At 53.4% G+C, this 24,583-nt stretch overlaps 1 protein-coding gene across 8 annotated transcripts in view; it reads right to left on the bottom strand.

Annotated features, from left to right (window-relative positions):
• The window catches only part of RPS6KA2 (ribosomal protein S6 kinase A2), a 450,029-nt gene that overhangs the window by 50,112 nt on the left and 375,334 nt on the right, over positions 1 to 24,583 (bottom strand). For all 8 annotated transcript variants that reach the window (XM_074397157.1, XM_039467500.2, XM_074397159.1 and 5 more), the window contains one exon: positions 9,404 to 9,468. In XM_074397157.1, coding sequence (XP_074253258.1) covers positions 9,404 to 9,468 — 65 coding nt within the window. The remainder of the gene's footprint in view (positions 1 to 9,403; positions 9,469 to 24,583) is intronic.

The raw sequence follows: 24,583 nt of genomic DNA, 5'->3' as shown, positions 1-24,583 counted from the left end.
ATCATACAGGAGGGCCGCCGCCTGCCCCCACTGCAGCTGTGGGGCTCTGTCCTCCCTGCCCTGGGACTGGGGCACCTGACCCTGACCATGGACGCTCCGCTCCATGAGACACTGCAAAAACTGCCGCTTCAGAGCCAGCCCAGGGCGCTGCCCCACCACCTGTCTCAGGGTCTGTGTTCTGGGGGCCGTGGCACCTCTGCCAGGACCCTGCCTTCAGTGTCAGAGTAGGGCACCCAGGCTCCTCTATGGGAGGATGTCTGCATCTGCAGAGAACGAGCTTTTCCCGTGGCCCCCTCTGGGCTCGAGCTTATTTCCTGGACAGGAATGGACAGAAGGCGCAGAAAGCGCACAGCCCTCCGCGCTCGGGTCTCAGAGCTGCCTGCCTGACGACGCCTTCCAAAGCGGAGATGAGCGGTTTTCAGTCCTCTGGGGCAACGACGGCTCTGCTGGGATAACTGAATGTAAGGGAACAAGGCACAGGCATCTGGAACCTGGCGTGATCCCCGGGCGGGTGATGCCGCAGGCGGTGGTTAGATGGAGGGAGCTGGGAGGGCACAGTGTGGGAGAAGCGTGGAGGGGGAGGGTGCTGCCGGGAGGGCTGGCGTCTGCCGGGCAGATTCCGTAGAGGACGCTGGGTTTAGTCAAACCACCCTGGTGACCGAGGCACGGGCCACGCCAATGCACTGAGGGGCCAGTCTGGTAGTTGGCAGGCAGCAGCAGGGCAGGGCCGGGCCGGGTCTTGCTGCCCCTACTGAGCATGGGGTTTCCTTAATCCTGCCTGGTGCGGTCCCCATGGTGTTGGCTGAAAACTTCCGAGCCTGGAGCCCTCTCTTGGGCACTTGTGTGTGACCATCTGGAGCCCAGCTCTGGAGTCAGGGACCCCCACGGCCATGCAGCTCTGGAAAACAGATGCAGTGGCTGCAGCTGAAGTCCGCTTTGCAGCTCTCAAGGACACTGGAAAGCAGATTTCAACACCTCCTCAGATGAGGCCCGATGGGAAGGGGGAGGAGGGAGGAGGAAGGAGGGTGTTTGACGTGTGGGCCCCACCTGGGGCTCTGTTTATCCGGGAGCACCTGGGTCAGAGCCCAGGTCAGAAACCAGGGCCCACAGCTACTGCAGGGGGGCTGGGTGCCAACTGGTGCCCCTGAGCTCCCACGGGGGGTTATCAGGAGCAGGAGCCGTGGCCTGATGTACAGGAGCTCCGGGCGTGCACATGGAGCCATCAGAGGAGAAACAGGGTTGAATTCAGGAGCTCAGGGCATGCACGTGGGAGCTATCAGAAGAAAAACAGCGTTGAATTCAGCCCCAAATTATTTGGTGCCCTGGGTGCACAGTTTTCATTAGGCATTCAGTTACTCTTCAAGCCATTGACAGAAATGAAAGGATGCTGCTTTCTGCAGCAAGGCACAGGCCAGGTGGAAATAAACTCCCCAGACGCATGCATTTGCCCGAGAATGTCTCCTGAGCCAAGAAGACCAGATGAGAAGCCCAGGCCATCAGGTGCCACGAACAGCCCAGTGCAGCCTGTTCCCCACCCAGCAAGTCCTGGGAGCCGGGCTTCTAAGAATCCTGCTGGAGTAAAAATCACACCCTCCCTCTGCATGAGAGCGAGGGAGGGAGGGATTAAAGGAGGGAGGGAAGGAGAGACAGAGAGAGAGAGATGGGGGGAGAAAGAGATGGAGAGAAGCGGGGAGAAGGAGGAGGCGGGGGGAGAAGGAGGGGTAACAGAGAGAGCGCGTGCACTAGCTTGCTCCAGCACAGAGCCAGGCCTCCTACTTTTATTATGAGGGGGAATTTATTTGCGCAAGAGATTTCAATTACAAACAAAATAAAATACAAAACTAGTTGTCACTTATTAATTCTAGTGTGAAGTCTTTGCCTCTGGAAAGCGAGGGCCCACATGGCCCCTCCAGCGCCTCTCCTCTGCGCCAGCACTTCCTCCACCGCCCCGGACTCCTGCTCCTGCCCCCGCCCCACCACAGCCTCTGATAAAACCGTCCCCAGAGCCCGCTGTGCGGTGCTTCTCCATGGAGGGGTTTTGCCTCCACTGGGACATCTGCCCAGAGACACTGCTGGCTGCCACACCTATGTGACTGCTGCAGGCTCCCAGGGGGTGGAGGCCAGGTGTACAGAACCCACCCACCTGGAACACCCCCCCACCCACCCACAGCATCGCCCAGGCACCACCAGGGCTGAAGGTGGGAGACCCTGGCCCTGCCTGCTTCCTTCTCTCCCCATCTCCCTTCCTGCCTTGTTTCTGCTTCAACCTTCGAAAATGTAACATCAATCGGCTTCTTCAAGAAGGACTGGATGTTGAGGCGACTGGCCACTGTCCTTGGAAGCCCTTCCGCTCCCCATGGAACCCCCGTGCGGCAAGGCTGCAGGCTCTGCCTGGCCTCCTGCAGACCACATCCCTCACCCTCCTCATTAACCGAAAGGCAGGTGCCACAGCCTCGCTTCACACAAGCCAAGAAAGCGTGGGCTCGCTCTCTGGCTGCCCTGACTTGGGGGGCTCAGGCCCGGAGGCTGTCACCTTCCTGCCTTCTGAGTCAGACTCACGGCCCAGCACTGGCACTGCTGTAGCATCCTCTGGGCTGAGGGCATTCCCATTCCTTTCACATGAAGTACCTGCTGCTAAGTCAGGTACCAGTTCCCTACATTCTAGGACGCTTTGCCTGGTGGCTGGGCTCAGACTTCCCCTGTGATCGGCCCCATCTGTGCCTCGCCCAGTGCTGGGAGTCACCCAGGATGCCCAGTGAGGGCGTTCTGAGCCCAAGTGGTTCCGCAGCATGCCCGTTCCACGCAAACAGCTTCTACTTGCACGGCGCAGGAACGAGCCTGCCTCTGCTTTCCTGCGCTCTCCGCCCCTCAGGGGTGAGCCCAGGCTTTCAGCTCACAGACCCCAACACGGCCAGAGGGAGGCATGCGTGGGAGAGCGGACAGTCGCGAGCCAAGGCCAGGGTCTTCCTTCTGTCCGCAGGAGCCCTCGGGCAACAGTCCACCCGGAGCGCGGCTCTGCCTGCCGATGGCAGCCTCCAGACCACCACGCCCCAGCTGCCGGAGGCTGCTGCGTTTTCACTCCGGTCTGGGCCAGGGAGTGAGGTTCTGTGTGGGCTGCCCGGGGGCTACCTGGAGCCGGTCACTCTGGCCATGTGGACAGTTTCCTTGACGCTTGCTGCAATCTCAAAGGCCGGTCAATGTCTTCCTGCTGCTGCAGAAACGTGAAAGGTGCTAATGTGTGTTACTACTATGCATACTTTTCCTTTCTGTGTGCAAACCTAAGACTGGCTTTGGGGTTTTAGGGGAGAAATCACCCAGCCTCGTGCTGCGTACGGAGCCACTTTAGGCAGGGCTGTGTTGAGGGAAATGGCAGCTGCATCTCACCTGGGTTTTGAGCTTGACGGGACAGACAGTAGCGATTCCGCCCTGGATCTCTCCTCTCTGAGACTCTGGGACAATTCATACCAAAACCCATGGAGAGAAAATGCAAGTTCATGATCAAATTCACCAGGCACATTTAAAAGCATCTCATCTGTCCCAGGATGTCAGAATGACAGAGCGTGGCAGCGGTGCTGAAACGTATTTCACATGATACAGGTGCGCCCGAGGAAGCCCGGAGCAGGCCCGTCAGGACTCCGCTTCTATGAAGACCTTCAGATAGGTGAGAAGAGGATGGAGACAGCAACATGACAACGGGGACCGGGCAGTGACCTGGGAAACGGACGCAGCCTGGGGTCTCAGGCCCCAACATCTGCCTTCTGCAGACAGTCTGGCTTCAGGCATTGTGGAATTAATATGCTCCAATAAAGCAAGAGACACATTTATAGATCATTCCCAAAATAGTAACACAAGACTACGCAGACCAGAGAGGAGACAGGACGGAAAGCGCCACAGGAAGAATCTGAACGATTTTCAAAGCGTCACATTGGGTGTGACGGGTCAGTGGCTCAGGGAGCGGGACTGTGCCTGCAGTTTACTCGGCTGAATAAGCACCCGGACTGAAAAGCTGAGAAACTAAAGAGTGATGACTGATTGCACAGAGTCCTTGCTGGGTCCCCTGAAGGGAGAGTGCCCCCGATGTATACGACGCACATAAAAGGATGGAAATCTCGCTACTGGCAATGGCAGCAACAGCTGCATGAGGAACCCTGTGCTGCGAGGCCCTGACCTGCAGCCTACAGCTCCCAGACCCCCCACTTCACCCTCTGTGCCACAGTGCAAATACTCTGCTTGTGGGCAAGAAGACCAGAGTGGCCTGAAGACCCGGAACCCACCCTCTGCTCCTGCCAGGACACACAACAGCCAAGTTCAGGGCACGCTCCACATGGTGCCAGATCACTGAGCAACCTTGGTCACACTTCTCATTGTCCCATGCCTCAGTTTCCTCTACAAGCCTCTTCCATCTCGCAGAATAACAGCTAATGAAGTACTTGGAAGGGTTTCAAAATGTACAAAGAACACAGACATGAGTTTATAACGAATAACAGTCACAATAAGAGTCAATACGGCTGGGTGTGGTGGGTCAAGCCTGTAATCCCAGCACTTTGGGAGACTGAAGCGGGCAGACTATGAGGTCAGGAGTTCGAGACCAGGCTGGCCAATATGGTGAAACCCCATCTCTACTAAAAATATCAAAATTAGCCAGGTGTGGTGGAGTGTGCTATAGTCCTAGCTACTTGGGAGGCTGAGGCAGCAGAAGAGTTGCTTGAACCCGGGAAGCAGAGGTTGCAGTGAGCCGAGATTCAGCCACTGCACTCCGGCCTGGGTTAGAGAGAGAGATTCCATCTCAAAAAAAAAAAAAAAAAAAAAGTGTCAATACAATACTAAGGGCCTAGGCCCTGAACAGAGCTCTAGAAACAAAGATGTCCCTCTTCCCAGTGACTGTATGTCTCCCGCATCATCGTTCTCTGCCTGTTAAAATATTTGCAGTCCCCTGGATCCCGTGAGGGACGCCAGGCTGGGCTGGGAGCCGTTCTTAGACTGGCTTCAGCTGTCTGCAGTGAAGAACTTTTACAAAGCTTATTTGGGGTTAGTGCTAATTCTGTGCTCTCAGCATGCTTCAGCCACGGGGAAAAGCCGACACAGCCTTTATCTGCTGGACTCTACCATGTCCTCTGCAGAGGTTTTTAGTCTATCATTAACTCGTAGTTTCTCACTTAGCTGGCCACACAGAGCCAGCCCTCAGAAGGAGGTCTCCTGTGCAGACACTCACTTGCCCATCTCTGAAGCTAAGTTAAAAGGCAGCGCAGGACATGCTGGGCAGAGCCCACACCTCCACCGTCCCCACACCTGCTGTCAGCACGTGGATCCTGTTCCGGCAGGCCACTGAAGACCCTGGGGGCAGCAGTGAGATGACAGGTGTTTACTTAAAAAAAAACAAAAAACAAAAAAACCCTCTGCTGGCAGTGTCGGGTCACAGAGAGAAGCAAAAAGCAAAAAAAAAAATTCCTCGTATTTTCCCGGTCAGATCCTGAGGCAAGCTCTTGGGTGAAATAGCAGAAATCTAGTGGTCGAGAAATGTCTTCTCATCCATTGTTATGGAGGGTCTGCGTTGCAGAGGGAACGCCTTTTGGTTTCAACAGTTCTTGCAAATGTGGCTGAACTGTGGTTTTCAGTTATCTGAGCTGCTGAAAAACAGAATGGGCACATCTGGACAAAGATATCACGGAGTAAAATTACCTCTTCAATAAATATCTTTAAACACCTTGCATTTTAGCCGCTGCTTTCTGAAGAATGGCTCGATAGCTTGCCTGGATGTGTTGCTGGGGTTTGAGGTTAGCCAGGAAGACACACAGGCTGCTCGCTGCTGGGACCACAGACACAGGAGAACACGCGGGCAAACCTGACTCATGAGGGTCGACCGGCTGAGATGGGGGTCCCACGGACTGGTCTTAAGACCACCGTGGTCCTGGGCATGGTGTTTCATGCCATGCGTCTTTGCTGGGGGCATCCTCCTCCTCCTCCCTCTGCCCTTCTGCTGGTTAATTCCACTCGCCGTCTTTCACGCATCATGTTTCTCTCTTTCTGCTGGCCACTTTCACTGTGCACGCACCTTTTCCATCGGTGGACGACGGCGTTATGGGCAGCAGACTCCTCGGTCTCTGAGCAGCTGGAGGGCGGAGCTCTGCCTTCCTGTTGTTAAGTCACGGACGTGGACACTTTGCTCGTGCATGACCAGGGAGAGCGCCAAGCGTTAGTTATCAAACACACAAATTAATGCAAAAGCAGTGTTTCTGAACTCTGCCACTCACGGGCCGTGTGGGTTCGCAGCTCTGGACAGAACGAGGGCCCGCCATTCCTCTTGCACTGCCACCTGCCTTCCTCTGGCAAGTACAGACACGAAGCAAGCACTCCAGGTTTGCATCAGTCATAAAGATCTCTCTCAAAACCAAAACGAGGCCAAAGTAAAATCAAATCAAGTCCTAAGAGCAACAAAAGGAACTTCCCAGCCGTGGCTCTAGTCTCGTTACTTTGAAATGATGCAGAAATGCCACCTTCTTGGGCTGTGTTTACTGTCGAACCACAGAGAGACCAGAGCACCCTGAGCACAGGTGCGGTGGAGAGAAGGAAGAAGCCAGCTTCTGCTCAGAGCTCGCTGGCCCTCAGCATTCTGGAATGGACATCAATCTGATTTTGCGCAGTTTTCCAGATCCATTGTATTGTTAAAATTCCAGGCATCTCCCAAGGTTGTCTTAGCGAGTTCGTAGCCCTTCAGGGCCACGCAGACTTCCAAGTGGCTCCACTCTTGGCTGAGTCCTCCGTGTTGAACTGCGTCACCTGGAGGTTCGGTGTGGAGGGACTTCCCTCTCCCTCCAGCTGTAGCCCTCAGGGTCTCCCACCCCAGGCTGCTGCTGTGCCCACCCGCAGCACTCCTCCCAGCCCAGCAGTCCTGCCTCTCCATTCTCCCATGCGTGGTCTTTGGATGAAGGACTAGAGTGTGAGAGCAAGGAAATGGAGGGGCGAATCTCCCTCCACAGCTACGACTTCTGTCCTGAGAGTCTCACTCATTCACTCATTGATTCACTCAGATTCTCTGACTCAGTCATTCATTCACGTATTCACTGACTCATTCACTCATTCGTTTGCTCATTCACTAACTCCCTCACTCATTCACTGACTCACTCATTTGTTCACTCATTCACTGACTCACTCAGTCACTCACTCACTATGTATTCATCAAGTACCTGACTCACTCAGTCACTCAGTCAGTCACTCACTCACTATGTATTCATCAAGTACCTCCTTTGAGCCAGGCTCTGTTCTAGAGGTGTGGCATACACCTCTAAACCACAGCTTTCTGATCTTGCAGCTGACATTGTAGTGTCAGGAGACAGAAAATAATCATGAACATCAGAAGCACACGGTATTATGAGGTCTGTCAGAAAATGATAAGGGATATGGAAATGGAGCAAGGCCAGGGTCAGGGCACTGGAGGAGGAGCTGCAGTTTGAAAGGGCCACAGGACAGGTCTTATGATGCTGAACAAAGACTGGAAGACCAGTGTGCCCTTGGGGAACTTGGGCAGGAGGGACCCAGGAAGCCAGATGAGCTGGAGCCAGTGCTGGGGGTGAACCTGTCCCACGGAGGCAGGGGAGGAGGCTCTGTGGGGATGGGAGCGGTGAGGCGTGGCTGTCTCGGCCACTTTCCCGCTTCTGCACCTGTCCCCAGCTGCATCCTCCTTGGCAGCACGTGTCCTCCTGTGACAGGTGCAGACGCACCTGTCCACCGCCTTCCTCTCCCACGTCATCGCAAGCCCCACAGGGGCAGGACTTGTTCCATCCACGGCTCTATCCCCAGCCCTGGAAAGTGCCTGAGACGGGATGCCCCAGCAGGAAGGGCTGGATAAATGGAGAGGAGGAGCTCTGCTGGCGGGCGGGGGAGGGGACGCGACAGGCTGTGAAACCCTGAGGGGCTGTCGTCCAGCTTCTCGTCCCGTACTGTGCTCATCGCCCACAGGCTAACACCCAGGTCCGCCGTCCATGCAACGGGCTTGTCTGAGATCTAGTCGCCACGTAGGGTGAAGTCTCCACGGAAAATATGTTCCAGCGCCAGGTTGACTAACAGTGACCTTAGGTGCCCGTCTGTGAGGTGAGCACAGCCTGAGCTTCTGATAAGATAAAATTTTCAGGGAGGCGAAGTAAGAGACTCCAAAGGGAGGCCTCGGTTTTCATTTCTTGGAAGTCCCGGTTGGGAGGCACAAATGTCCTAAAACTTGACACGCTTCTCTCTAATCTTACTTTTGAAAAGAAGTCTCATCTTACAAGAGTTCTTTTATCAGAACTGTAAAACTAGGTTTTTAAAAATTCTCACTCTTTCCCAGTTTGAGTGCTTTGCTGGGGCTCAGGCTGAAGGAAGAGGAGAGCTGGTTTTCTCCGGCACGGCTGTCACACATTCCCAGAGGCGAGGGCTGGGGCTGCAGGTGGGGTCCACCCGTCAGACACGGGGCCACCGCCTAATGCAACGTGTGGAGGCCCCAGACTCCATGAGGACGTAAAGAAGACAGAGTAAGCATAAAGAAGACAGGTAAAGCAGGCGATAAACTCTATACCTTAGAGGGCCCTTAAATCTTCAAAAAATAGTCCTTAAAATCCTTTGAGGTTAATGTGTTAGGTCAGAAAAAGAAAATCCCAACATAATTGTATTTGTGTTAACGCAAAGGAGAGGACTAAAAGCAACTGATATGAATGTGTCGCCTTTCTCAAGTTTTAGCCGGATACTTCCCTGCACGGAGGATATGCCAGACGCTGACGGCTTCACCATTCGGAGTTGGCGCCGTGGCCGAAATAGGCCACTGACACTTGTAGCTTGGTGACAAGTGAGATACAAGAACTTTTTGGACAACGTCCAGCCTGGCTCAGAGAACTGGAGACGGTAGTAACTCCGCTGACCGAGCTCCAGTTTTTTCTGACAACTGGGCACTGAAATGCGACTTACATGTGGCATCAGCCTGACTAACAATGGGAAATGCAGCATCAAATCTGGGCTTGCCCACAGCCCCAGCAGTAAGGGTCCTGGCTGAGCAGCTCCTCGGGACTTTTGTCTGCTCAGCCCTCGGGGTCAGAAGACGGTCACTCCCGGAGCAATCAGCAACGACTGTCAGGGAGGCCGGGGAGGGGGTGCAGGCAGGACAGACACCAAAGCCACAGAGGAGAGTCGGAGGAGGAAAGCTGAGGGGACGTCAGGCCTCCAGGTGGAGGGAGGGGCACTCAGCCTTCGGTGCCTCCCAAGTTGCAGCCCACTTAGCGGGGTCCTGGGAGCTTCCTGCCTGCAGGTGGCTTCTCTGCATTTACCTCCAACCTACTTGTGACCGGGACACTGAGGACCGTTTGCACCGAGCCACTGTGTTCCCTCCACTCCCTCCCTGTCACGCGTGTGCTGGTGGGGACTGCGGCATGCAACTTACATTCCAGTCTATGGTCACAAAGAACGGATGGCGCTTAATTTCCTCCACTCCATCAATGCCAGCACCTGTCACAACACAGAGGAGATCATCAGAGCAAACCCAAGCCAGGGCTCTTTGACAGTTTCCAATACAGCAGTGCAGGGGGGTGGGGGCGTGCAGAGGCAGGCGTGGGAAGTGGCCCAGAGGCTGCTCGCTCCGCCCAGGGCAGCTGTATACCTGCGGATGGCCCCAGCACAGAAAGCCTCCACTCAGCCCCGAGGGCGTGTGAGGCAGAGGCGACCTGGGGTTGAGGTGGGCGAAAGAGATGGTAAAGAGAGGCACAGGACAGGCCAGCCAGGCGCTGCCTGCTGCATGTGAGGGCCGCCTGGCAGCCCACTGTCACACCCTCATACCCAGGAGCCTGAGGTGCCTGTGAGTGGGAGCACCACGTGGTCCTCCCAGGAGGGGAAGGCGCAGGGCAGCAATCCTGGCAAAGCTGCTGCCGGGATTAACCAGGGAGGGAAGAATTCCAGGAAATGAAGACAGGACTGAGTCCTGGAGGATCCCGGAGCCCAGCCTCTTGCCCACACCTGGCCACCTGTGAGCCTGCTCCGACAGGTGACTGTTTTTACATGGAGGCTGCTTACAAAGATCTCTGCTTTGTCCGTTATTTCTACCTAACCTCCTGCCTTACTTTGTTGCTTACGTTACAATCCGAAGGCCCTGGGGCAGAAAGGAGGGAGGGATGAGTGGGCAGAGCACAGCCCTTTCGGGCAGCGAATGACTCTGCATGACTCTCTAACAGTGGATGTCGTCTACTCATCTGCCTGAAGACACAACTGTCCCCAGAATGAGCACAGTGTGGACAAGGCCTTAGGACCTCAGCTCACTGATGGCAGCAAGTGGGCCCGCTGGTACAGAGACTGCTGCTGGGGAAGACTGTGGGACCGGCAGCGAGGGGTCCGGAGACGCATGCTACAGCTTCTACTCAGTTTTTCTGTAAACTTGAAACTGTTCTGAACATAAAGTCTATTAATTACAAACAAAAGGCCCTAAAGCTCTAGGACTCTGTTTTCTCCAGGACGGGATGGCTGCAGAGGAGCCCATCTTCCCAGGTCACGAGTCCGAGAATAGGTGGGCTTGGCTGGAAGAGGCAGCAGCTGCGGTGGCCTCAGAAAGCGCCTCCAAGTGGTCACCGGCCCAGAGCCACAGTCCCCTTACCCTGGACGCTCAGCCAGGGCCACAGTGCTGGGAAAGAACCCGCATCCTAAATGGTCCACATCCTAACTGGCGCTCTCAGTTTCATGTGATTTGGGAAATTCTCCCACTTTGACATGAAAGCCCATCTAGCAGGGAATTAGAGGGAGGGCTCACATTTGGAGTTTCTCCTTCCATGAGGACGTGGGCTCATGGGACAGACACGGCACATGAACAACTCAGTCATCCGATGCAGAATGGCTATTCCCATTTTACAGATGAAGAAACTGAGGCTGACGCAGGTGGGGTAACTTGTTCGCGATCAGACCAGAGGTTGTGAGGTACAGGTACAGGCTTTGGAGCACATCTCTGAAACGTGGCCGAGGCGCCCCACCTTCTTACTTGTCTTTCCCAGAACTCCCTGCTGAGGCCCCTCCGGGTTTCCCAGTCCATCTCTTTTGTTTTCCTCTAAACCCTGAGCCCAGGGATCTGATCCGAGGCCTTTGCAATCGCAGCAGCTGCACGAGCCTTTGCAGGCCCTCCAGTGGCTGCGGTAACAAAACTTCCAGAGCGACAGTGTGACCTCCAAACAGCCTTCCCCAGGCGCCCATCCTGTGTGCAGGCCTCCTTCGATGATGCCCAGAACTCCGGTTGCAGAGTCCTTCTGCTCACCGTCCTCTGAAGTGCGCCTCTCCCCAACTCTTTGGTTGGGTGACTGTTGGACACATGGCCAGGAGCACTCTCAAAAGGCCGGTGATGGAAACAGTCAGAGGCCCGGTACTTCCACTGCTGTGGTGGCCTGTGGGCTGTATTTCTTTGGAGGGTCTATTTCACATTTTGTACCCACTAGATTTCCGTCTTATTCATCCTTTGCAAATACAGTCTGCAGGAATTTTAGAACATGGGTGTAGAGGAAATACAGGTATCGGTTAACTACTAAGTAACTAGCATGCGCTGGGCTCACCCAGATCACTGAAATCAACACATTTCTAGCTTTACCTCCTTTCTGCCAAGATGGTAAGATCTTGAACCATGTTAGTATTTTGAGGCCTCAGCAAAAAGAGTCGGTGGGAAATAATGCCTTGGTTATTACTAAAAAATTATAGGTGTTCCAAGTACAGGGGCAAACACGAAAGAGAGAGAGGACATGCGCACTCAGTGCCTTCAAACCTGCGTCAGCCCTCCCAGGGCAGTCAGGTTATAGTTTTGTTATAATAGGTGACTTTACACTCTGCTCCCCCTTTCGATCTACACTGAACCAATGGACGAATCATGGCGAGCGGAGTCCCAGGCGGGGAGAACCGGGAAGCATCAGGCTGATGCTGGAACCACGGCGGACCCGCGGTGGGATGCGATGCCGCACACTGAAGGCCGTCCTTGGTTCTGGAGGACTGCTGTCACTCATCGAGATCATGAAGCCCTGACGAGAACAGGGACGGGAGCTGTGAATACAGAAGGCTGGAATTACCTCCTGTGAGGTGCAGCCATTGGTCACTAAGTTCCTTAATGCAGGGTCAGTAGGAGTTCAAGGTTCAGGGGAACAGACGCGTCAAGAATCACTTCTTCTCTCTAGTCATAACACCTGATCCTGTTTGCTTTAATGCTCTGTGGTCTATCTCCAAACTGGGGCATCACCTGATGGGTTTTTCTGGGCTTATGTCTCCAACTGCTGTGCTCTGGTTAAGGGTGTGATTTTGCAACCGGTTGGAACTCTCACATCAATGAGTACTTTTAAAGTGCAGGGCAGTGCCTATGAGAGGATGTATTTTTTTATTTTGGGGGGACTCATTCTGTCACCCAGGCTGATGTGCATGCAGCAGGATGATAACTACCCGCTGCCGCCTCAATTTCCTGGGTTCAGGTGATCCTCCCAGCTCAGTCTCCTGAGTAGCAGGGACTACAAGCATGTGCCTCTATGCCTGGCTAATATTTTATACTTTTTGTAGAGATGGGGTCTTGCCATGTTGCCCAGGCTGGTCTCAAACTCTTGGGCTCAAGCGGTCCGCCTGCCTCAGTCTCCCAAAGTGATGGGATTATAGGCATGAGCCACTGCACCCAGACGATTTATTTTTTCATTGCACCAATCCTATCCAGTTCTTCTACTTCATATTTTTCAGGAAGTAAGTCATTCATTTCATTGTGGGGCTTCTAAATTCTCAGTACGTGATTCCCAAAGGGTTTTGGTATTTGCCAAAAATAGGTCCATTGTGTCTTTATGTCCACAGAGAGCTCTGGGAGATGGTTAATTCCTGGATGGTTTGGGACTCCTTTGCGATATTTTTATTTTTGTTTTAGAGTCACACAAACCCACCTCCAATGCTATTGGGAACATTCAGTATCAGCTAACTGGGTCCTCCTGAGATTTCACACATACTACAAGTTTCTCTTCACTGGTCCACCATGTCCAGCCTGTAACAGTCCAGGGCAACTTCCACAACCGATTTAAATACTAGGTCTGCTTTTCAATTTCTTAATCACTTACAGGATATCTATACATTATTTATTTAAAGTTTTCTGTTTATTTTTTCCAATTTGAAATTTCATCCATTTCATGTTTATATCCTTTGTCTGAGAGTTGCTTGTGTCTCACGGGATACAGCTGGTTTGGAGTCAGGGACAGGCTAGGGGCTCAGGCTTGAGCACACAGAAGCCAGATCTCCAGACAGGTCCCAGGCCCATGGGTCTCTAGCAGCTCCCTATAGCTGGTTTGGGGCTGCCTGGTCTTCAGCAACCATCAAAGCTTGATGTATGACAGGCAGTCCTAGCAATGCCAGTGGAAACTGAGATGAGGATCAGAATGGACCACGTTTGAAGTCATTAAAAACACATCATCTGGAGATGTTCTGGACAGGAAAACAGAAACAAGAGCAACGGAAAACCCTCTGCCCGTGCGTGAGCCACAGGCAGCAGGTATACGCTGAAGACAGCCCACCCAGCTTAGGTGATGGGTGTTGATTTGCTGTGCTATTTTTGTGCTCATCAGCACATCAAATTCCTTCCTAACCTTTCCCTCACTTTAAACTTCCCCTGGGAGTCTCAGAATATCTCATGACTTTCTCGGAGAAGCTACAGATACTCATTAGGAATGAGCTAGAAAGCTGTCAGCTTTGGAAAAAAAGGAAGATTTGGAGGTAGGCTCGGGAAGTTTTATACTCACTGCAACGTCTCCTGTCCTGGGGGAAAGTCAGGAGATAACAAATAAAATCACTGGTGCTGAAAACCCATGCAGGTGCTGACATTGGTGAGCAGGATATGTTTACAGCTATTTCTGGACATCACTATGGTAAAAACTTCTGTCAGAAACCACATCACTTAAGTAATGAGAAGCAGCAAACATCCCCCAGGGTCTAGCCCTACAAAGCCTGTTCAGCAGAAGCATGGCCCACATCTGCGGGTGTCTCCCCTTCTCGGCAGGAGCAGCGCTGAGCACAGAGGAACCCCACATCCTGCTGAGCCTGTTTCTGCAGAGCTTCATCCGGAGCTAACCCGAGATGCTGCCCCGGGCTCACGCTTACAGGGTGCCCAGGGGTGCTGGCCTGGAGCCCCTTTCTCACCTTTCTCTTATTCTACTCTTTGAAATTCCTAGATTTGCAAATCACTCAGAGTCACCGAGTGTTCCACCTGGGAGGCCCTTTCCCTGCAGACAAGAAAGCAGACAGTCGAGCAGGCGTGTGACCTTCCCAGGCCTCTATTGCGGGATGTGCCCACTCCCTGCTGCCAGCCCCAGCCTATGGGGCCTCTGCTTAGACTGGGTCACCCCACGCTGCTACAGCTGCTGGAGTCTTTCTCTAATTCACGACCACACGACCACCAGAACAACTATGCTGAGAAAGAAGACTGGCGTCCCTCGGCCACACCCTTCAGAGAGCCCCATGCCCACCACACCCACACAGTGCTCCCGAGTGTGGCCCGGCCTCTGGCTGCTCTGTGTCCTGTCCACTCACTGGCCATGCAGGCATCAGGACATCACAGAGTCACAAGTGCCCTCAGGTGTGCAATTATGCCTCCCTCTTACGACTTTGCATATGACCTTTCTTGGGCCCAGAATGCCCCCTCCCTGCTCCCTGCCCAGCATCCGGCACATCCTCTGAGACCCAAATCAGGCATCCTCACATAGTGGCTCTGTCGTCCCCACTCAAATAGATCAGTGGCCCCAAACCAGCGGCCTCCGGAGGTCAGTGGTGGTGCCATCCACCTTGGTACGCCAGCACCTGCTGCGGGCCGTTCAGCACGTTCAAGGAGCGCACCACAGGAAGGCTGGGGGCTTCAGTCTAGGACTCTTTCGAGTGAAGACATGTTCTCTTCAGGGGATGTGGGGGCGGGAGAAACGCTAGTCTTAGAGGCAGAAGCCAGCCAGCCTTGAGCAACTCACGTAGGGGCAGAGGGCCGCTTTCTTACCTACAGAGTGTCAGGGAGGAACAAAATGCGTCTAGTGGTCCGGACATGTATAAACCCGTTAAGTCATCTCCTCCAGCTATAAATATCGTGCAGAAACTCTGGGAGAGTGCAACTCCCCCAAATTCATACGCTGAAGCCCTCATCCCCAGTGTCTTGCAATGTGACCATATGTGGAAAAGGGGTCACTGCAGGTGACCAGCATGAGCAGGGCGGTCACTCATCTCCTATGACTGTTGTCGTTAGAACAAGGGGAGATTTGGACACAGACCCCCACAGAGGAGAAGACCACATGGAGACGGAGGCAGAGGCCAGGGTGTGGCATTCACAGCCAAGGTGCCACAGCTTGCCAGCAAAGCCCCAGGGTCTGGTAGCGGCGGGGGACACATTCCTTTCAGTGAGAGCGCAGCCCTGCAGTGCTGAGCGCAGGCCTCTGGCCTCCAGGGCTGTGGGATAACACGTTTCTGTTGCTCAAGCCACCCACTTTATGGTTCTTTGTCACAGCTGCCCCAAGAGACACATAGAGCGGCGGACAGTGAACAGCTCAGTCTTCACAGTGGTCTGTGGGCATCAGGGACGTGCGTTTTCATCTTCGTTTCTTGCTACACTGTGCGCACACAGAGGGCACATTTTTCCTTTGATTTCCTAATTTCTAGCTCATTGCTTTGTCCACCGACCACTCTATCAACTGGACTGCACAGGATTGTCTGGGAATCCAGGGGCGTCCTGCTGACGGCGGCTTATTGAGGAAGAGGAAGGGGCGAGGAGGTCGGGAGGGAGAGCATGGTCCTGCCCTCCCAGGGGGAGGCCACAGAAAGGAAGAGTCTATAGCTCTGGGGACTCACGCTAGGGGAGGCACCAAGAGAGGACAGGTGGGTGGTGATGGAGACACATTCGCCGCTCCTCCCAGCCTACAACTCGCGCACGGAGGTCCACGCAGCACGTGAGCATGGACCAGGGCGGAGAGCTCTGGCATGAGAGGTCTTAGCAGAGAGGCTCCTGACAGGGGCGGGTGGAGGTGTCAATCACCTTGCAAATGCACGCGAGGGTGAAGGGTTAGAACAAGGCCCCTCACAGCCAACAGTTCCTCGGATGGTCAAAGGGAGAACTCAATTCCAGGCTCTTTTGGAGGAACGAGAATAAGGCTCATGGTAGTCAGAAGCGCTGGGAGGTCCCAGCCACAAAAGCAGCTGCCCGTGCAGGTGAAGGTGACTGCCCAGCGGGGTTCTGAGGCATACCCAGCTACAACTCCTCAGGAACTAAATCCAGCGCCCGCCCTGGATGAAGGCTGGCACTCAATTCTGACTGTAGCTGCTGCTTCTGGTTGAGCCTGGACATCTTAGGTTGTGAAATACACCTGTGGGAGGGGGTCACAGCTCCTCGAAGCTTAATGACAACTCACAGCAGACACGGCTGAAGGGCGATCTCGGCCAGACGTAAGCCATTCTGCTTGTGTGAGCTCCGGGGGGGCTGGTGCCTTCTAACCAATGCATCTCTATACCTAGGGAGGAGGTAAGTCCATCTTTCTCTCACCGGTTACTTAAACCAAACACTACACTATGATTTTAGTGATGTTAAATTTGAAGGTTTTAAATTTTTTTTAAAAATTAGGTTATTTAGAAAATTATTTGCTTCTTCCAGAACAAGGGGAGAAAAAGTACAAATACTTCAATCCTTTGTCACATTCACTCAAGTTACTGTAGCAAATCCTCTCCCAGCAATGTAATAATGCCCGAAAGAAAATCTCTCTCGTTCCGGCAGGCCCTCTCCCCTCTGCTGAGATCTGTTTTGTGCGTCATCTGGCCAGGCACGGCGGCTCACGCCTGTAATCCCAGCATGTTGGGAGGCCAATGTGGGAGGACTACTTAAGTCCAGGAGTTCAAGACCAGCCTGGGCAACATAGCAGGGCCCCTTCTCTACGAAACAATAATAAACTAGCTGAGTGTGGCGGTGCATGCCTGGAGTCCCAGTTACTTGGGAGGCTGACGTGGGAGGACTGCCTGAGCCCAGGCGACTGAGGCTGAAGTGAGCCATGCTTGCAGCACTGTGCTCAGCCTGGGCAACAGAGCAAGACCCTGTCTAAGAATGAAAGGAAAGGAAACAGTGACTCCAAGACAAAGCGCTTCAATTGCTGCAAGAACACAGTGAATTGTTGCTGTCGTGTATGTTTGGATGAATAAACACGTCCAATGTCTCCGCTTCTGCTTTCTGATCCAATTCACATTTCCAGGGGAGGCCAAGCAGGGGCGGGGTGACAGCAAACCCTCATGCGTGCGACCCCACAGGTGGTGACTGCGGCAGCTTGGCTGGGCGGGGCAGTTACCCTGGGTCACCTCAGAGGGAGTGGCAGAGGTGGGGTCGTGGGGCCTGCCACCTGAGGCAGCACGTCACTTGCACGTAGGCTCCTACACTTACAGTAAGAATCCAGGTGTTATCCGGGTGCTTGGGAATGATAAGGCAGAGACGACACAGACTTCCATCATAAAAGCCTGGTCTCGAAAGAGGAGTTTCAGCCACCGATGAGACTCCTGTAGCGACTCACAGGAAGATGTTACCCTCTGACAGATCAGACCCCAGGCAAGGCAGGCACACCTCCGTGCTCTTGGCGGGCTGGACTTCCCAGGTGACTTCTGGACTCTGGCGATTGGCCTCAGTGCTTTTCTGGCTGGTACAGCAGGCTTTCCATTTACCCATCCACTGTGCAACCATCTCAGCAGAGGGTTTAACAGCATTGATTAAAATGCATCTCACAGAATGATGGGTTTCTCCCGAAAACTCTGAATTGTGGCTCTTTGGTCATCATGCATTAGATAACGTTTCTCTGTTCTGTCCCACAGCCAAGTGGCGGAAAAAGAAGATGGTCAGAGGAGCAGGCAGCAATGAGGCTGGGGTGGACACCCTGCCTGGCTGCAGGCCTCTGCACGACCAGTGCTCTCTGCTTATCTACGTTTACTCGTCAGACACATCACAGCGCTCCCTGCACATCAGGCACGCTTCTCCTCCTCAACTCCTCCCACCTACTGCACGATGTTGGTGCTGGTATTACCCTCAGTTCGTAGAATACCTAAGCAAGCACAGAGAGGCGAAGCCATTCGCTCAGGGCCACATGGCCAGGAAGGCGCGGACAGGGTGGGTCTGGGTACCTGGCTCTGGTCTCGCTCCTCTTCTGCGCCCTGCTCAGGCTCCGGCCTCTCCCACGCGCTCCCTTCTCCTTCGCTGCGGCCCTTATGCTTCCGGCAGACCCTCTCTGCTCTGCTGAGATCCCTTTTGTGCCTCACCTGTTTCTCCGCCCTGGCCATAGGCATCAGTGCATGTCTCCACTGCAGCTGGCATTGCTGTCTGCTGTCAGAGAGACCATGAGCATAAGGGCCACATATTTGCTTCGTGGGTCCCCGGAGCCTCGCGCACGAGTGAGGGAAGGCACAAGCCAGACTCACGTCATCTGTTCACACTCGCTTCTGACGAAATTGCCCAGTATCTGCCCGAGCCACAAGAACGGGGCAGCAGGCAGTGCTGCTGATAGGCAGAAGACCCAGCCATGATGAGGTGGCGGTGTGGTCCTGCTGGCTGCCAGGGGTTGGTCCCTGCCATGGCAAGGTGGTGGTGTGGTCCTGTTGGCTGCCAGGGGGTGGTCCCAGCCATGGCGAGGTGGCGGTGTGGTCCTGTTGGCTGCCAGGGGGTGGTCCCAGCCATGGCGAGGTGGCAGTGTGGTCCTGCTGGCTGCCAGGGGGTAGTCCCAGCCATGGCAAGGTGGCAGCGTGGTCCTGTTGGCTGCCAGGGGGTGGTCCCAGCCATGGCGAGGTGGCGGTGTGGTCCTGCTGGCTGCCTTGGGGCAGCCTAAGATAGGGTGCGGGGCTGCACATTGCACAGAAGCCTCCAGCATCAAACGTTTCTCCCTGAAACAACTTTTAAAGAACTGGGTTTTCAATCATAAAAATAATTGGCAGAAAACAATCCAACTATTGGCATGAAGGAGGTAGAAGGAAAGGCTCCCCTTCTCCTCTGCCTCTCCAGGGAGAAGCGGCCGCTGTGGAAACTGCTTGCCCGCATTTTCAGAATTCTTCTTAGCTTACCTCCCTTGCTTCTAAAAACACAAACAGGATCATTCTGAACGTTCTGTGCTGCAATGTGCTATTTTTACCTACTTCTTTTTTTAACTCACAAATCCTTCCACGTTAGTGCATGCAGAATGATCTCACTCTTCAACATTCATGTAGTATCTCCTGTGTAGATGACGGTAATTCAGTTAACCGCCCCTGGGTGTGGATTTTGGCTTCTCATGTCTCTCTGTGCACTTGTGTGACTATATCTGAAGGATATATTATTTGAGGTGGAATTACTTGGGTAAGCTGCATGTGCTTTACTTTCATAGAGATTTTTTAGGTTGACTTATGAAAAGACAGGACACACAAACCCCTTCACCTGAAAGGAGGGAATCTGCTCTCCCGCCACGCATAATGGGGACTGCAGACATGTGCCTCTGTGCTAACTTGAGAGGCAAAAATGGACCAGACCTCCTTAAAGATAGTAAGGACATGAAATATCATGAAGAATTGTAAGGGCACTGGCTGACTTGGAATCACAAAACCATTCACGGAAAGCAGCAAGGGCTGTGCTTTAAACAGCTGCTGCGTAAGACAGGGAGGTCTTCAGGAAAAATCCTCAGTCCTCGACAGCTGTTTTGGACCTGATAAGCAACAATCTGATATTCCTTAAGATTGTAATTATACACACACACACACACACACACACAGACACACACACACACACAGACACACAGACACACACACAGAGTCTTGCTCTGTCACCCAGGCTGGAGTACAGTGGCACGATCTCAGCTCGCTGTAATCTCTACCTCCTTGGTTCAAGTGATTCTCCTGCCTCAGCCTCCTGAGTAGGTGGGATTACGGGTGCCCACCACCATGTCCAACCAATTTTTACATTTTTAGCAGAGATGGGGTTTTGCCATTTTGGCCAGGCTGGACTTGAATTCCCCTCCTCAGGTGATCTGCCTGCCTGGGCCTCCCAAAGTGCTGGGATTACAGGTGTGAGCCACCACACCTAGCTTATTTTGATACTTTTAGTAGAGATGGGGTTTCGCCATGTTGGCCAGGCTGGTCCTGAACTCCTGACCTCAGCTGACCCACCCACCTCAGCCTCCCAAAGTGCTGGGATTATAAGTGTGAGCCACCATGTCTGGCCAATTTTACATAATTATCTTTCTTCTAGTGTTTGTCTAAACCTTGATGCCTTCTGTCCATTTTTTCTACAGAATAAAAATTCTATACAAAATGAAAACAAATAACAGGATTTTTACAAAATTCTGAAGTTGAACTACAGTGAAATTCTGGGAAAATCTCTGCAGGAACAGAGAATAATTACACCCTCATTCCATAATAAAGTAAAAAAGAATCGAGTTGTGAATTAAAGACAGTTCATTTCTCAAGTTTAAAAGGCCAAGTCAAGTACTCTTACCAGAAATACAAGCATAGCTATAGGGAATTTTCCTGAAAAACATTTTTCAATTTTTAATTAAGACTCTGCAAAGCTCAAAGTGGTCTTTGTTGTTGCAAAGATTAGAAATAAATAAGCCATGAAGGCTCAGCTCTAATTTGTGGCTTTTAAAAAGGAGACTGATGTCTGACATTGGTCTGGAATCAGTCCCCTTTGAAATGGAATGAACAGATCTGAAAGTATGTTCTGCAGAGTGCAGGGCTCTGCTGAGTTCTCTGACGAGATGGACGCTGTGTGTACGTCTCTTTGATAGATCTTAACGTATGCGCGGCAGTGTGGAGGGCTCTGTTGAGTTCTCTGATGAGACGGACGCTGTGTGTATGTCTTTGTTTTGTGCAGGCACACACAATTACACAAGAAGTCTTGGTTCCTTCTCACTTTCCTTGGGTCGTCACTGGTTTCTGGCAGGAAATTCTGCCTCAGCTATTGGGGTCCAAGAGCCAAATCTGCTCCAACTAGATGAAAGGATGAATCTTGGAATCTGGGCCCTCAGCAATTTTGCAGAGATGCTGCCCTTCCCTTTCAAATGTCACTGCCCTTGCTGGGGGTGGGAGGGGGGGCACACGACACTGTCCCAGAAAATTCTGTGAATAACACTGTGTCTGGGACAGGTGGCGGTATCTGTGCTCGCCCTGGAACTGGAGGATGAAATAATTTTCAAGAGTTTGTGTTTTTGTCTTAGAAACAAGAGGCAGGAGCAGCGACAGGGAGCTACCCAGTTAATGCCTGCAGGCCTTGCTTACTCTGGCTGCGACCACAGAGGCTTCAGGTAAGGACGAGGAAGCAGGAGCTGTGGGCCCCTCTCAGGCTGGCTCCACAGGGTTAGCCACTGGAGAGGGGAAAGGCTACCGAAATTAGAAATATGAAAAGGTTTCACGAGCTTCTCCAGTTTCAACAAGTGAGATTTATGTGTTTGGTGGCACGGAAATGTGGGAAGATGAGGGGAGGAAGGAGGAGAGAGGAAGAAGAGGCATCACACCCTACTTCAGATTCCCGAAAAACCTGCAGTGCTTCGCACCCATGCTTGCACACCCCACCTTGAAGCAAATTTGGGGGGTCATTTTAAATTAGCTGCCTCCCAAAAGGCACTACTAGAAACAAAGGTGGCCATGCAGCCTTGACCTTCAACAAGGAGTCTCAGTACTTTCCCGATTGCCTCAAGAGCAGGCATTCCGAAAACAAGATGCCCCAAGCCTCATAGCCTCACGACTGTGGAGCGCAGAGGAGGGTTCCGACGGGGCCGCTTTTACCGGACACGCTCGTGCCTCACCAGGTTAAGAGATAACCTGGGAGGCCTACAGGTGTAGAAGGAACCGCAGGGACCATCCACCCCACCTTCACTTCCCAGAGAAAAGGAGGGACAGGGCCCACGACGCCGCAGCTGCCCACAGCCCGGCTGGGTCTAGGACGCAGAATCCAGACAGCGCCCATGCCACTGTGGGCCACAGACCGGAAGCTCACAGAGCTGGGGCCATGGCCACCCGTGACCCTGCTCTCCCACGTCCTGCTGCCACGCCAAGACCACAGAATCCACCACTTCCAGCAGCAGCACGGCCGTCCAACGCCTAGGGAAAAGAAGTAACTGGCCCTGACTTCTTACAGAATTGAGAAGAATTAAGGCTGATTTTTAATCCTGAAGACCCAAAATATCATGCTAATGAAGCATTAGATGAGCAGGGCCTTTTTTCCTTGTTAAGATTAAGGGTAAATCACATCCTCACTAAATAAGGGAAGCTCCTACGTGGTCTTCCTGGAAGCCCACGGAGAAGGAACGCATTTGTGCTCCCACGTCCAGAAGGGAGGACTGAGGTCTCTGTGACAGGCAGACCGCTGTCTGCCCCTGGCTGGGCGGGAGCCGACCAGAGCCGACTCCTGCACACACAGGGTCCCGGGACAAGCCCTTGTACCTCTGAACAAGCCTTGCTCAAACAGAAAATGATGAACACAATTTTATAGCCTTGTCATAAAGATGGGAGGAGAGGACAGGCGTGCGTGCCTGGCAGGTGTGGCGTGCTAGGCGAATGCAGGATCGTGGAAGTCACTAGCACAAAAACACTCTGTGAACAAGACTCCTGGGTGGGCGCACAGAAACGGCAGTGACGTTCACGTCCACAGACAGAGCGCTTGCACCCGAGCAGGCGGCGTGGGGATCAAGGCATGACGCACCCACAAACCCGTGCTGTCTTTCTGTTTTACCGCTTGACAAGGAAGTGGATAGAAATGAAGCAGGAGCAGCAAGGGTCAGGCTCGACTAAACTCCAGGAACTTCAGTGCGACGAGCTTTTCAGAGCACCTTAAGGAACAACTGAAATTCCTTCAATTCACTTTAGTTCATGCATATTCACTGGGGGCTCTGTGTGGTCCGGGAACTGGACGCAAAGATGAGCCAGACACAACCTCTGCCCTCCTGGATCTCATCACTCAGTGAATACCTGTGGCTGGCCCAGCTGCCTGCCCAGTAAAGCTGCCCCTCCAGCCCTCATTTCCTTCCTCCACAGATGCATGTTCTCCCGCCTTCCTTACAGTGCCACGTGTCACCAATGCCATGCGACAGGGTTCTTGCCAGTGAGAAGCACAGAGAAGTCCCTGGGGCTTCCAGAAGAGCTTTGCTTTCATGATGAAAGGGACAGAGGCAGCTGGCCCCAACCAGTTCCTTTTTTCCTTCTCCTGCAGTGAGGACGTGACGCTGGGAGCTGTTGCAGCTGCGCTGTCATTACAAGGCACCCAGTGTAAGGACGAGCAGGCGGCGCACTGAGGATGGGAAACAAAGCCACGGGAGGAGCTGAGCTCCCCGCAGCAGCAGCTCAGCGGCCCATGTCTGCAACTCATCTGCCACCGTGCGGCGTGTTAGTAAGAGAAAATGAAACTGCGACTTGGAAAACTAAATTAATTGAATAAAAATTTTAAAAATATTGAAGCGTTCTATTCCTTGCAGCTAAAAGCAATTCCTATGGATACACCTCTTTTCATAAGTGAATTCTGTAAGTTTCTGGTCTGACCTGCTTTAAGTGCCATCAGAGAATCCAAGTCAGATAATGACCGTCTTAGCGCTGTGCCGAGGCACCTTCTCATCCTCACCAACAGCACCATGCTGGGAGAATCCTGAGGCTCGGAGAATGACCTTTTCTCCTGGTTCGATAGAAATCCGCCCAGGCAGGGCAACATCGGAGCTATCCACTCACCCTCTCCCACCGCCCACGGGGCCTCCCAGGGCTGTGTGGCGGAGGCCGTGCTTACACCCAGCAGCACAGGGAACGCTGGAGGAGAGCCACAGACACGATAAAGGCACAGCCCGGGGTCACGGAAAAGAAGAGCTCTGGAGCAGCCGTTGACAAGGCTGATGAAATGAGAGCAGGGCTCTAGATGTGGGCAGCCTTCAGGGTTGAGAGATGAGCGGAAATGGCATGCGAAATGTTTCTGTGCATTTTGTGGGAGTTTACAGCAGGCCAAACTCAATTCTAAGGCAGGCGTGCTTTTCAGTGGCTTGAGATCCGCTGTGCCGGGCAGTGAGCCCTTGATGGCGAGCCCCTGGTCCCCTCCATCTAGGAAGGGTTACTTCCGCATTGCTGTTAGTGCTGACAGAGACTGCAATGACAGGGACTCAATTTAATTCACCACCTGAAGACTCAGAATAGAACCGGGCAATCATGACCTTTGACACGGCATTTGGACAAACTGGGGAGCCATGAAGCCTTGGCTTAGCTGCGGGACACACTTCTCAGCTTGCCTCTGTCTCCAAACCCACCCTCATGGTTATGAAACACCACCTCCCCTACTCCCCCCACACACAGTGACCAACGGGGGTCTGCAAACAAAAGGCCAGACCACACCCGGATTCGGGAAAACCGCAGTAAAAGGGCAACTTCAGGACACAGGGTGGGGCACGGGCCCTTCCTGCCTGGCCCAGCCCAGGCTGTCCCTTTGTCCCCACCATTGGGGACCCCACCCTCAGGGGGCGAGGTCTTGCCCACGACAGGCCTCGTGTGGATACGGGACTCTGGCCACTGAGGGTGAGTGCTGAGCCCTTGCTGAGTTTCCTGAGCCGAATCACTGTAATCGGGGGGTGTGCACCGGGACCAGTGAGTGACGGGCCGA

The sequence above is a fragment of the Saimiri boliviensis genome, chromosome 4 (genome assembly GCF_048565385.1).
Source record: "Saimiri boliviensis isolate mSaiBol1 chromosome 4, mSaiBol1.pri, whole genome shotgun sequence".
Classification (NCBI taxonomy): Eukaryota; Metazoa; Chordata; class Mammalia; order Primates; family Cebidae; genus Saimiri; species Saimiri boliviensis.
The sequence above is the reverse complement of the archived record's forward strand: the minus strand, read 5'-3'. Positions and strand labels throughout refer to the sequence as shown.